This window comes from Euleptes europaea, chromosome 4 (genome assembly GCF_029931775.1).
Source record: "Euleptes europaea isolate rEulEur1 chromosome 4, rEulEur1.hap1, whole genome shotgun sequence".
Taxonomy (NCBI): domain Eukaryota; kingdom Metazoa; phylum Chordata; class Lepidosauria; order Squamata; family Sphaerodactylidae; genus Euleptes; species Euleptes europaea.
This window is the reverse complement of record NC_079315.1, coordinates 6,298,332-6,313,068: the sequence shown is the minus strand read 5'-3', so window position 1 is coordinate 6,313,068 and position 14,737 is coordinate 6,298,332. Positions and strand designations below refer to the sequence as shown.

Here is a 14,737-nt window from a genome sequence, read left to right as displayed (position 1 = left end):
GGTCCCCAACTGCCTGTCAAGGCACTTATTGACTCTGGCTGCGGCCGCACTTTAATCAGTGAGACCACGTTTGCAGCCCTCAAAGTCAAGTCCGAGGCTTTACCAGCTCCCGTCCAATTTGCCCAGATGGATGGGAGCCCTTTTAAGGGGGGACCAGTCGATCATCGCACACGGGGAGTAGCGATGGGTATTGGTTCCCACTGGGAGCAAATAGACTTTACCATAGCCCCTATCCGATTTGAAGTGGTCCTGGGAATTAACTGGATTAAAGGTCATAGTCCCAGTATAGACTGGGAGACGAACACTATCTCCTTTGCTAACCCCAAATGCGACCAGCACCGACAGCAAGTTGCGGTGCTGTCTCCACCCGCTCCGGCATTAATCTCCGATGTCCCATCACCGCCGTCCCTACCTGATGTATACCAGGACTTTGCGGATGTCTTTAACATTAAAGAATGTGATGCCTTACCCCCCCACCGGGCCACTGACTGTGCAATTGAGGTGGTGAAGGACTGCACATTAACCAAGAGTAAGATTTACCCTATGAGCACTTCCGAGCGCACTGTACTACGGGACTTTTTAGACAAAAACCTTGTCAGAGGGTTCATTCGCCCCTCGAATGCTCCCAACTCAGCCCCCGCGTTTTTCGTCCGAAAAAAGGAGGGCGACCTACGCCTCTGCATTGACTTCAGAAAACTCAATGCAGTTACTCAAGCCAACGCCTATCCTATACCGCTAATTTCAGATATTTTGGGACAACTACAAGAAGGACGTATATTCTCCAAATTGGACCTAGTAGAAGCCTACTACCGCGTCCGTATCCGCGAGGGGGACGAACCCCTCACTGCCTTCTCTAGCTGTTTTGGAATGTTTGAATTCCTTGTGATGCCCTTCGGGTTAAAAGGTGCCCCGGGGGTCTTCATGCAACTCATCAACGAAATCCTCCATGATTTACTGTACTGCGGGGTGGTAGTTTATTTGATGACATTCTTATTTATTCAAAAACCATGGACGAGCACGTCACTTTGGTCCGAGAAGTTCTGCACCGCCTGCGCAATCACCAACTCTTTGCAAAGTTGGCTAAATGCGAATTTCACCAGAGCAAAATAACTTTCTTGGGATATATAATCTCCCACCATAGCATGGACCCGGCCAAGGTCCAATCTGTCCTCGATTGGACTCCTCCCTCCAACCGCAAGCAAGTACAACAGTTTCTGGGCTTTGCTAATTTCTACCGCGGATTTATCCCTAACTTCGCCCAAATAGCGCTGCCCATCACCGACCTTCTGAAAACCAAGGGTAAAGGAAGCTCTGCTACATTACCCTCCGCTAAGATACTGTGGACTGATCAATGCCAGACCGCCTTTGTAGCCCTCAAACGCCTTTTCACGTCGGAACCTGTGCTACGGCACCCAGACCCAAATCGAATGTTCATTGTACAAGTCGATGCCTCCGACGTAGCTATGGGAGGGGCCCTGTTCCAAAGAGGACCAGATGGTCTCCTTCACCCCTGCGCTTATTTCTCAAAGAAATTTGCGCACTCCCAATTGAACTGGCCCATTTGGGAGAAAGAAGCCTCAGCCGTTCACCATGCGCTTACTCTATGGCGACAATTCCTGGAAGGGTCTAAAGTCCCCTTCGAAGTATGGACCGATCACAAGAATCTAGCCGCCCTCACGGGAACCCATAAGTTATCCGCGAAACAACAGCGTTGGGTGGAATTCTTTGCTCAGTTTCGTTTTGTCCTGAAGCATGTCCCTGGAAAACAAAACGTTCTTGCAGATGCTCTCTCCCGGTTGCCTCAATACCCGGCGAAACTCGATCGGCCAACAAACTCTTTATTTACACCCGCTCAAAGAGAAGCCCTGCCCGTACTGGCTGTACAAACTCGATCCCAGACGCTGCCCCAGCGGAAGCACACGGTAGCCGGCGCGCAAGCTCCTCCAGCCCTACCGGCCGCCCAGCTGCCCCCACAACGGAAACACACGATAGCCGGCGCTCCAGCTCCTCCAACCCAACCGGCCGCCCAGCCGCCTGCAGTCTGCACACCACCGCACGTAAGCGCTTCCCCCTCGTCAACCCCCATAACTGCTCCTACTACCACCGTAAACAAGGGGGGGGGGTTCCCGTCTCCGAATCTTTCTTAAATTCCCTTCGGGAACAATGCCTTATGGAACGCTCTGATCAAACCCTGCCTCCTGGTGTAATCGAACAAGGAGGCTCTTGGTACAAAGACTCGAAATTATATGTGCCCAAAGCGCTCCGAAAAGACGTCTTACACTTGGCTCATGGAGTAAAAACAGCTGGACACTTTGGGTTCCTAAAGACCCTTCACCTGTTGCGCAGACAATTTTGGTGGTGGGGAATGCGTTCTGACATTGACTCTTTTATTCGCAGCTGTCCTGTTTGCGCCACAGTCAAACGATCTCAAGGCAAGCCCCCAGGACTACTGCAACCACTTGAAATACCCAGCAAACCCTGGGAAGTGATTGCTATGGATTTTATGACGGATCTCCCTCTCAGTGGGGGAAAAACTGTGTTATGGGTTATCACTGACTTATTTTCTAAGCAAATACATTTGGTTCCATGTGCGGGGATCCCCTCCACTCAGAAGTTGGCCCGCCTCTTCGTGTCAAAGAACGTAGTCTTTAGACTACATTCGTTTCCACGCAAGATAATCTGCGACCGCGGAAGTAGTTTCGTTGCTAAGTTTTGGAAAGCTTTTCTCAAATTGGTGGGGGTGGAGCAGGGGTTGTCTAGTGCATACCATCCCCAAACGGATGGTCAAACCGAACGTGTCAATGCTGTACATGAATGCTATTTGCGCTGTTATGTCAATTACCACCAAGATGACTGGGTGGAACTGTTGCCTTTTGCAGAATATGCCTACAATAATGCTGTACATCAGTCCACAGGTTTCAGCCCGTTTTATGCGGTGTACGGACAGGACTTCGGTCCTATCACCCCAATAGAAGGATTAGAGGGGGAGGGGGATGCCGACATTGCCTCTTGGGCACACACCCTCTGTACAACATGGCCCTGGCTGGTTAGCAACCTAGACCGAGCCAAGCGCAAATACAAGGCGCAGGCCGACAAGCATCGTTCCCCCGGTAGGGACCTGCAAGTGGGTAACTTAGTATACCTTTCCACCAAGAACCTGCGCTCCACCCGTCCGTGCCATAAGCTCAATGCTAAATACATTGGCCCATTTCCCATCATCCGCCTCATAAATCCTGTCACGGTGGAACTGTCTCTCCCCAAAACTCTGAGGCGTGTACACCCCGTTTTCCATATCAGCCTTCTAAAGCCCCATGTTGCTTCCCCACAATGGCACCCGGAGCCGCCTCCTGAACAGCCCATAATGGTGTGGGGGGGGGGGAGGAACATTTCGAAGTCTCCAAAATCCTCGATTCCCGCATACACCACGGGGTCTTGCAATACCTGATCCGCTGGAAACACTTCCCCCCTGCCTATGACGAATGGGTTCGCGCACGGGATGTCTCCGCCCCCAAACTCGTCAACGCTTTTCACAATACCTACCCAGACAGACCTGCCCCCTTGCCGGATGGGAGGGGGCCTTAAGGGGAGCAGGATGTCAGGCTGTTATCTCGGTTTAGATGTTTCCTTTCGTTTTTCTGCTGAACCGTCCAGACTTCAAGGACGGCTACACATACCAAAGCCTGGGAACGCCACTCCTGGGAAATATGCTTTGTTTATGCTTTGTAATCTCCCGCCGTTTCTCTGCCTTATATTTCCAAATAACGGGCAAGACAACCCATAGCTGTCATCTTGCCTTCAAAGCACTGTATTGCCTATTTGACCAGTAAAGCCATCTGCTTGGAATCTGATTGTCTCTGTGGTGATTTCTGGTTCGATGGGTCAAGAGCTTACATAGAATGTGAATCCATCGGTCTTTAAGTAGAGGAACAGTATGTAAATGTGAATAGCAGGCTTGATGGGATTAGGTGTGATATGCAGAAGAGTCTGTGATGTCCAGGGGAGAGATGGGTGTGGAGAAATCAGCATTGGTAATGGGCCATGAATGCAAGGTCTTTATTCAGCCCAGGTAAATGCATTGACTTTAGTACCTGGGAGTGGAGGAGTGGGGAATCAAACCCGGTTCTCCAGATCAGAGTCCGCTGCTCCAAACCACCGCTCTTAACCACTACAACGCGCAAGGGCTGCGTGGGTCTTGACGTCCAAAACCTGGGATGGGGGAAGGCGGGAGGAAACCAGGCACTGCGAACGAAAGCTTCAAAACCCTCCCATTTTTTTTTATTTTAACAGTCACAAAAATCATTGATCATCCAGACTTCACAACGGGCTCTGCGCAGACCCCACACAAATTCAGCCACTTAGGGGAGATTCTCGCACCGACGTCCCCCCCTTCCCTCCCTCCTCCCCGCAAACCGTCCCTCGCTGGAAGGTAAAAGAAACCGCCAAAGTAAAACACGCTTTCCCCCCCTCTCTCTCATTCCGTAAAAAGGGGGGTCCCTGCCAAGTCCTTTCAAAATACGCCACCTCGTGGTTCTTGAAAAGGGGAGAAAACAGAAAATACCGTAAATGGCTACAAGGTTACACATACAAAGACTACCAAGGAACGGGGGGCTTCTCCATTACAGATGCCGGGACAATCTAGGCTAGAGTCCCTGCGTGGCTAGCGCAAGTGGGCCAAAGTCAGTCTGTGCCGTGAGCCACCCAGCCCCACTGCCTGCTCAGGTGAGGGGCCAGAGGCAGCAGGTGGAACGGCCCAGAGGACACAGAGCAGATGACGGGGGGGCCACCACCAAGAAGCCCATCCAGACGAGCAATGGGAAACCAAATACACCATCCATTTCATTTTCAGCAAGCGGCCATGTTTGTTTGTTTTTTGGTACATTCGTGCTCTTAATTTTTTTTTTTGTAACCTTTCGATGCTACAGGCAAAGGTTTCCCCAGAGACAAACACTGATCAGACCCGCTGACTAGATGCTCGTGCCGCAACGATGCGCCTCACCTTGGAGGCGCTTCCAAAGACTTGAGACCTATGGTGGCGAGAACCTCGCCATAGAGCCAGGAAGGCCGTTTGCCCCGCTACGGGAGGGACGCCTCCTAAGTCTTATTAAAGCTGGGAGAGAGGGAAATCGAGGGCGTGCGGCCGGACATTCGTTCTCCTGTGCCTGTTCTACCGCTAGCGGCTTTCAAAACATCGGGCGTGAGACTAAAGCCTCAAGCTGTGGCGGCCGTGCGGCTCAAAAATACTGCCAGAGGCCCTGCTCCAGTTCTGCCCCTACAGCCGATGGGGCGTAGAAGGCTGAAGGGCTCGTCCCATTGGCGACATGATTCGTTGTCAAGATACAGTGAGCAGAGGGACTGAAAAGTCATGGTTGAGCATGTTGAAGTTTCCAAGATTTCTTTCTTTTTAAAAAAAAAAGGTGTACAAGTCCACTATCAAAGGGTCACTGGGGGGGGTGTCTTCTATCGTACAAGGGTAAGGGGCATCTCTGGCAAGCCTAATGGGAGCTGGGTGAGAGAACAGGTTATCCAGAGAAGTGATTGCCAAACTGTTGAGGTGGAGCAGGCAGAAGGGCGGGGAAGATTTAAACTTTCTTTCTTCATTTTGGTTTCCTGGCGCTGTTGAGAGTTCAGAGATCGGGGGACGAGGGTCTCTTAGCTCCCGTAATGCATTGTGTTGGTGGTGATGGACATGGGGGAGGCCATGGAGATCGCGGGGCCCCCCATGGTGAACTGACTGTTGACGGGATAGTGGGAGCTCGACGTTCCTCCGCTCTGGCCGCCAGACGAGCCTGCGGAAGAGAGAAGAGTCATCAGTTTCGTGCCGCGGGTGGAAGCGACAGTTTTCCCAGCAGAAAATCCTCACCATCTACTTTCTGGCAAGCAGGAAAGTTGCAACTAGGATCTTTTTTAATATATAATTTGCAGGATTCAAAAAGTCCTTAGTATTTTGATATGCTACCTGTAAATAATTTTCAACAATGAATTTCTATGTCAAATTTCTCATTGCTGGATAGCCATGCACATCTGTAGCAGTTAAAAAAAACATTATGAGAGATTTAAGAGTCCAGCAGCGCCTTAAAGGCTAACAAAATTTCTGGCAGGGTATTCAGCTTTCGTGAGCCACAGGTCACTTCTGCAGATACACCTAGAACGTGAATCCATCTAGCCTTAAGTAGAGAAGAGTGTATTAGACGACCGATGGCAATGTAAATGTCAAAAGCAAGTAAATGACATTAGCAGGCGGGCGGAAGCGATGATCCAAAAGAACGCAGTCTTGAGTTTCATCACGCCTGCTAATGTCATTTACTTGCTTTTGACATTTACGTTGCCATCGGGTGTCTGAATTCACTCTTTACTTAAGGACAGATGGACTCATGTTCTAGCTGTTTCTGAAGAAGTGAACCGTGGCTCAAGAAAGCTCAATACCCTGCCGGAAATTTTTGTTAGCCTTTAAGGTGCTACTGGACTTTTGCTCTTTTCTACTGCTATTGTCGGACTAGCACGGCTACCCATTGTGATCTAAGAGAGATGAAGTATAGTGGCACCTTAGACCTTGGTCTTATTGCGGAAAGAGCTTCTGAAGGCAAGACTCTTCTACCTTTTGATGCCTGGAGAGGACTGAGGAGCTGGTGAGCACAGCCAAATGGCTGGAAGATGCCTATGGAGGAAGTGCACCACCTTCTCTACCCAACTTCATTCATCATAGGCAGTAGGATCTTGCCTGGGAAAGCTCCTCCCGCAATAAGTCACTAAGGGCGCAGTCACACATGCTAAGTAATGCACTTACAATCCACTTTCAATAAACTTTAATGATTGTTTATCAAGTGGATTTTGTAGTTTCACGCAGTACAATCCAGCTGCAAAGTGCATTGAAAGTGGATGGAAAGTGCATTATTTGGCTTGTGCGAAAAGCGCCTAAGATACCCCACGCTCAGGGTTAAAATGGCAAATTAGAAACGGCCAAGTCATGATGCAAACTGATCTTTGTTCCAAAAATGTTGCTGCTGCCAGATATCTGGCGCTTGCAAACACGTGCATTTTTCTTTCTTTTTTTTGCAATTTCGACCTAAGTTTCAGCTTCCAGGATAACGTCAGCCCCAAAAATTGACATTCCTTCCTCCATCCCAGTGAGCTGCCTGCTACCACCACAGTCAACCATGCACACAAAACTCCTCTCCCCCTCGCTCCCCGTGGGGCCAGGCCAGGGCGGGTTTACCTTGGACAATCCCTGTGCTCATGATGGATCCCATCCGGGAATGGGTATGGTTGACAATCCCCGTGTTGGCTGCTTGGGAAGAAAGAAAAATGCTCAAACAGGCCCCCATCTCGGCACCCAACTATGCGAGCTCGAGTTTTGTCAAGGCTGATCGGACCCTGCTGCTGAGAAAACGAGTTAGGAAAGGCAGAAGCCGCGAACCTTCTTAGCGGGAAGCCGAAACAAATCCCGTCTCCAAATCCGGACGTCGGTTTAACAGAAGGACGGCGAAAGCAGAACTCAGCCTTATCATATCATATCATAGAGTCGGAAGGGGCCATAGAGGCCATCTAGTCCAACCCCCCTCCTCAATGGAGGATCAGCCTCCAGCATCCCTGACCAGTGTTTGTCCAGCCTCTGCTTAAAGACTGTCGTAGAGGGGGAGCTCACCACCTCCCTGGGTAGCTGATTCCACTGTTGAAGAACTCTTACTGTTAAAACCTTTCCCCCGAATATCCAGCCGGTACCTTTCCACCTGCAATTTAAACCCATTATTGCACGTCCTAGCCTCTGCTGCCAACAGGAACAGCTTCCTGCCCTCCTCTAAGCGACAGCCCTTCAAATACTTGAAGAGAGTAATCCTGTCCCCCCTCAACCTCTTCTCCAGACTAAACATTCCCAACTCCAGACTAAACATTCCCAACTTCTCCAGACTAAACATTCCCACTTCCCTAAACATTCTCCAGCCCCCTGATCATCTTCGTCGCTCTCCTCTGCACCCGCTCGATTCTGTCCATATCCCTTTTTAAGTGAGGCCTCCAGAACTGCACACAAGACTCCAGGTGCAGCCTGACCAATGCAGTGTACAGCCTTGGAGTTGAACCAGAACGTTTGAAGTGGGAAATGGTTCGAAATATTGTTCAATAATCAGTCGCAAGAAATGGCTTCTTCCTATCTTTGGAGAAAAACAAAGAGGCTATATGTTTCAGATAGCTGCCGGGGAAGGAACGGGTGACGGTAGTTGCGGTGGTAATTCATTCCCCTACATTTACTCCGACTCCAGGAACAAAAATCCCAGCCCTGCTCCATATTCCACACGGGAACCTAAGTGAAAAACGCACAACGATGACATGCAGCGGTGCCTGCCGCCTCTGGTTCTAGTGACCATGACCTCAAGTCCTGCCATCAATGCCTGTTCCTCTCCGGGGCTCCTGTCAACGTTCATTCAATAGGAAAGTAGCCTAACTCAAACTTGCCCTCAGCCACAATCCAGATGCTGTTCTAGATGTTCAAGTTTCTCAGCTTTGCTCTCCAGGAGCAGAACTGGTAATGTAACTGCCCCCACCCCCATCCCACCCATTTGCAGCACAAACCATCACACCCTACGTGTAGCAACTTTGGTTTCCTAACAGGACATATTTTGCTGGGATCAAGTAACACACTGAAGTATAAATCACTGGGAGGAACAATCCCACAAGCTTGCATACGCCTGACATAATCATGACCCACAGCCTGGGTACGAATACCAAGATAGCATGCAATAGCTTCAGCATGGCCCATCACGGCTTTTCTTCCAGTCCTATGAGGAAAGGCTGACGTTTAGCCTGAAGAGGAGAAGACTGAGAGGTGATATGACAACCATCTTCAAGTTTTCTGGGGCAACAGAAAACAACTCGGCCCCATACAGAAGCAGACACAAGGATCACTCAAAATATTCACTAACACTTGCATGTGGAAAAGGATGAGCAACACCACATGACATCACCAAAACAATCTTCCTGCATCATACAGCCCTGAACATTAATCTCAACCATCACATGGCTAAAGGCAGCTCAGCCCAAGAGGATTTGTAGACTGCGGATGCTCTTAAACAAAGTTTGACAGATTGACACTTGCCACTGTCCCCGGTTCCTATTGACGCTTGCCACTGTCCCTGGTTCCTGTTGACGTTTGCCACTGTCCCCAGTTCTTATTCACTAACAGCACACTGCTATTCTCCACTATTTGGAAGGAAAATTAGACACCACTGTACTAGTATCAAGGAGATTAGGAAATCAGTACAGGAGCGAAAAAAGTAACCAAGTGCAAAACAACTTTATCTAAAGGCTACTTAACTAAATACAACTATGTACATGAATGACAAACGAAGAGCAACAGGTGAAACCTACAATATGACAACAAGAAACACCAACCAAGGTGAAGAGATTCAAGAAAAAAGTGTCTTAAAAAGTCTCTGGTAGAGTACATACGTAGTTGTCAGGCAGTATTTCTTATAGTCTTGTATAGAAGAAGCGAAGTTCCCAATGAGGATACGGCCGTTTCAAATTCTTAAATATTAATTCTTCATCAGTCCTTCAATCGACATTCTTCTTCTTACATATTCACAAGATGTAGGCTACATTCTGCTTCCCACGAAGGGTAAGAGATACAAAGTGTAGCAGTTACACTATACAAGACTATAATACAGCCTGACAACTATGTGTGTACTCTACCAGAGACTTTTTAAGACAATTTTTTCTTGAATCTCTTCACCTTGGATGGTGTTCCTTGTTGTCATATTGTACGTTTCACCTGTTGCTGTTTGTTTGTCATTCATGTACATAGTTGTATTTAGTTAAGTAGTCTTTAGATAAAGTTGTTTTGCGCTTGGTTCCTTTTTATCGCTCCTGTACAGATTTCCTATTCTCCACTATTTGGCATCTTTATTTGCATTTTATTCTGTTTTTATGCTCTGGAATCTGCCCAGAGGCCTTCTAGGCTGACAGTTGCGGGGGCTCATAATTTTGTTTTCGAGGCAAGTCTCCACAGTTCACCTCGCTCAAGACACCACCCTGTCGATATTCTGTCCTGACCCCCAGACAACCGTGAACGGGCTCTGTACACACTGAATGCTGAGAGTCTGAAAAGTATCCCCCCCACCCATGAAATACCCCATGGGCTACTTCCCACAACTGACCGCAGCTATCAACACAAAAGTCTACTCCAAGTAGTATGAATGGCTAACAGAAGAATTTCAACACTTCCAATTCCCCCAGAGGGATCCGCTACCTCCTCCACACTCAGTAGAGCAGTAGCGTTCACCCCACTGATTGGGACCATCAGGTGGGCCAAAGAGCCTTACCTATACGGGTTCAAGTCATTTTTCTTTTGCTGCTTTCTGAAAAGACTTGTTACCCTTTACAAGATCCCCAGCCTTAAATAATATATGCTGGTTTTAAGCTGTCAAGCACTGGGGCCCCTAAGTGCCTATGGAAGCAACTGAATGTTTGACTTCTCGTTGATATTTTAGCTAAGGCTTTGTTGTAAACGAGTAATCCTGAGCGGAGGAATCCGTTCCCGAGATCTGGAACGCCTCAAGCAGGTTCAAGTTGGTTTTAATGGTAAACAAAAGCGGCCAGACTGAGGGACGCTGGGATATACTGGGAGCAGGAATTTGCCATATCCCATCAGCCAGAACCATCTCCCGAATAAAGATATTAGGAACTTTTTAGACCAGACAGGAGGACAGCTTCCAGTCAACATGGGTGTAACTGATTATGTTTTTGAGATATGATAAGACTTGCTCAAACACGCAATGTTGTGAAGAGCGGTAAAGCGAAGCGCAATAAAACGAGGCGTGCCTGTATATTTCAGAGTCCTGATAACAAAACCCTGGGCTGGGCAGGACCGGCCCTTTAGCGTACAGGAAAAGTCCTGGAGGGCCACAGTCAGCTAGGATCGAACCAAGTAACAATACTGTGAGCAAGGCCACACAGTAAAGTGAAGCACAATAAAAATAAAAGTCCATGGCTCAGTTTGCAGAGGCTCTTCTTGGCATGCAGAAGGTCCCAGGTTCAGTCCCCGGCATCTCCAATTTAAGGGACTAGGCAAGTAGGTGATGTGAAGGACCCTTGCCTGAGACCCTGGAGAGCCGCTGCCGGTCTGAGTAGACGATACTGACTTGGATGGACCGAGGGTCTGATTCAGTAGAAGGCAGCTTCATGTGTTCATGTGATCCAGACACGTATAGGGAGGGGGCAAGATGATGAGATTACCTGGCAAAACATTATGGGAGATGTCCAGTTTATTCAGAACTTTCGGAGGTAGGGGTGTCGAGCTCAATTGTTACGAGGGCTGGATATGACATAAATGTCACTTGGTTGGGCCGCCGGGCCATTCCTCGCCAGCCCAGATTGGGACTGGGGGGGGGGATGGCTGACTTGGATGGCTCGCGGGTCGGATAAGAGTTCTCAAGGGGCCGGCTCTGGCCCCCGGGCCTTATGTTTGACACCCCTGTTCTAAGGAGTTCTAGACGGTAACTACAACCCACTGCAATAAGGAGTGATTTATCCTTTAGGTGGATATTAATATAACATCACAAGCTAGGCAGGAAGAATTTCACCTTAGAAAACATATAAATCCCCAAGACAGAACTGTTTTATCTCTGCGACTGTTATTCTCTGTGTTTCTGTCAATTATATATTTCTTTGCTTCTCTTCCTTTTGTCTGAGAAGGGAAGACTTGCAATTTATCTACCCTGCAAAAATAGTAATTTATCTACCCTGCAAGAAGGTATATCTTTAGATTCCCCCCTCTTCCCCTCTTAAGGTTTGTTTATATATTACATTTGGGATGAGCAAATAAATTATTAGAATAGCAGAAGATTGTTATAGAATCACTCCAAATAATAACGGATAAATGTCTTGTCATAGCTATGTAAAAAGTGTGTATGTTGTACGTTTCGTTTTATGTTGTGTTGAAAGCAAAATAAATATTTTTATTTAAAAAAAAAACATTTCTCCAGGCAAATAGATGGAGAAGCTTTTGTATACTGGAGTTCTCATTAAGCTTTGAATACGCTTTGAATGACTTAATGCTACCTGTGTGCATGGACAGACAGGTTAGTCCTTTCTGTGTGGCCCCAATCCTGCGGAGGATTGAAACTGAAAAGCAAAGAGGAAACACAGGGCCGCCAAGGCCAGGTTCGAAGCGAGCGCAGTCCAGCAGACAGCAGAACGCGTTTACAGCTGATCCACCGTGGAAATTACGGCCAACCCCCGCCCCCCCTTACAAGCAGCATGCTTTCTGGGCTGTGAATGAATCTGTAAGCGCCTCATCTCCACTCTTACACCAAAGGTTTTTGTGATCCTAGAATACAGATCGGCTCGGATGGCACTTGCTCTTCCTGCTACACGAGTCAAATCGAATCAGGTTTATTTACGGCCAAAGGCCAGCAACAGTTGACATGGTTCCAGCCATATTAAAATGATCGGATATCACCATTACAATAATACAACTACATCTCTGATCCAAGGTGATAAATCCTTAGCCTAAATACATGGACTTGTACTCCACTCCATTTTAAAGGCAAGGGTATCTCCTCATCCTACACACCTGCACACAATTTGTTAATATACAGTATTAGCAAAAAGTACAGCTACACAAGTCAACACAGAAAGAGCATTCTGGAGATGGAAATTCATTCTGTTCCCTCAGCAGTCAAATATGGTTGTCAGAGTTCTGAGAGCCGGTGCACGCAAGCAACACAAGACCCAAGCAAGTTTCTAATTTCAAATGCGCCACCATTTGTAGATGCCGATGCATATGGTAAGATTTTTTTTAATTTAAAAATTGTGACGCTGTTCCTTCTAAAGGAGCTACACTGCAAACAAAAATTCATCTGTTGACACTTGTCCAATCCAGCCACTGAGCCACTTTTAAAAGCTGGCCTCTGGATCAGGGGAAAGGCTAATGAAGTAGAACTGAACGCAAAACTAACAAGAACATGAGAAAAGCCAAGCTGGATCAGACTAAGGCCCATAAAGTCCAGCAGTCTGTTCACACAGGGGCCAACCAGGTGCCTCTAGGAAGCCCACAAACAAGACAACTGAAGCTGCATTATCCTGCCTGTGTTCCACAGCCCCTAATATAATTATATATAATATAATTATAATAAGAACATAAGAAAGGCCCTGCTGGATCAGACCAAGGCCCATCGAGTCCAGCAGTCTGTTCACACAGTGGCCAACAAGGTGTCTGTAGGAAGACCACAAACAAGACAATGGAAGCAGCACTGTCTTGCCTGTGTTCCACAGCACCTAATACAAGAGGCATGCTCCTCTGATCCTGGAAAGAAGAGGTACGCATCACGACTAGTACCCATATTGACTAGTAGCCATGGATAGCCCTCTCCTCCAGGGACATGTCCACTCCCCTCTTAAAGTCTTCCAAGTTGGCAGCCATCACCACATCCTGGGGCAGGGAGTTCCGCAATTTAACAATTTAAATTTTAGCAGCTTCACTCATTTCCTAGTACTAGAGCGACTCTACCAGCAAAGGGCCCCCTTCTCCAACATAACAGAGGTAACAAACTCCGTAATATCAGGGAGAGACAGCGAGAAGATTGTTGTGTGGCTAAGGGCATGCATACCTCACTGGGCATTCAGGTCAGGCACTTGGATGAAGCAGGGCATGTCAATCTTTCAAAGCCCCCCCCCCCCCGACAAGCCCTGAGAGCCCGAGGCACCGTTAGGAAGGCGGCCCATCGGCTATCAACCCCTTTGCGCTTCCTGGGATCCCCCCCTCTCCATGGAGATACGATCTGCTTTGCGAGGCAGTCAAACTTACCTAGAGGAATAAGGTTGTTGTGGCCGACGTTGGTGCCCCCGGAGATCACGCTGCTGAGATCGTAGGCTGTGGGCATCCCTGCAGCGCAGGACAGAAGGGGAGAAGTGTGAGACGTGAAGAAGAAGAATAAGGCACAAAGAATCATAGAATCATAGAGTTGGAAGAGACCACCTGGGTCATCTAGCCCAACCCCCTGCACAATGGAGGAAATTCACAGCTACCTCCCTCCCCTCCACACACCCAGTGACCCCTACTCCATACCCAGAAGATGGCCAAAGTGCCCTCCCTCTCATCATTTGCCTAAGGTCATAGAATCAGCATTGCTGACAGATGGCCATCTAGCCTCCCCTTAAAAACCTCCAGGGAAGGAGAGCTTACCACCTCCCGAGGAAGCCAGTTCCACTGAGGAACCGCTGTTAGCAAATTCTTCCTAGTGTCTAGACGGAAACTCTTTTGATTTAATTGCAACCCCTTGGTTCTGGTCCGACCTTCTGGGGCAACAGGAAACAACTCGGCACCCTCCTCTCTATGACAGTCCTTCAGGTACTTGAAGATGGTGATCATATCACCTCTCGGTCTTCTCCTCTCCAGGCGAAACATACCCAGCTCCTTCAACCTTTCCTCATAGGACTTGGTCTCCAGACCCCGCACCCTCTTGGCTGCCCTCCTCTGGAACACTTGCAGACGAGCGCAAACACACTCAAGGGCTCTGCCCAGCTCTTTCTCACTGCTGAGAACATTACGCGGAAAGCATCCTCGCTCGTCAGGCACCCCAGCGCCCAAGGGGGGCAGTTTGCCCCCCCTCACCAGTGTGTTGAACTCTCTGGAGGAGAGGGATACTTCCTCGTGCATGCAGAAGTTCTCGCAGCCACCAGCTGCTATGAGAATGCAAGACTAGCCTGTAAGTCTCCCTTACCCTGCTGTGTGGCTATTTGTTTA

The 14,737-nt window shown here is 48.4% G+C and overlaps 1 protein-coding gene across 2 annotated transcripts in view; it reads right to left on the bottom strand.

Annotated features, from left to right (window-relative positions):
* Positions 1–5,641: 5,641 nt before the first annotated feature.
* CARM1 (coactivator associated arginine methyltransferase 1) overlaps positions 5,642–14,737 on the bottom strand; it is a 61,566-nt gene continuing 52,470 nt past the window's right edge. Inside the window, exons 14-16 of one of the 2 annotated variants that reach the window (XM_056848125.1) lie at positions 13,799–13,876; positions 7,214–7,285; positions 5,642–5,786 (exon numbers count right to left, since the gene is read on the bottom strand). In XM_056848125.1, coding sequence (XP_056704103.1) covers positions 5,650–5,786; positions 7,214–7,285; positions 13,799–13,876 — 287 coding nt within the window. In that variant the 3' untranslated portion in view covers positions 5,642–5,649. The remainder of the gene's footprint in view (positions 5,787–7,213; positions 7,286–13,798; positions 13,877–14,737) is intronic. The other variant, XM_056848126.1, reaches the window with a different exon arrangement.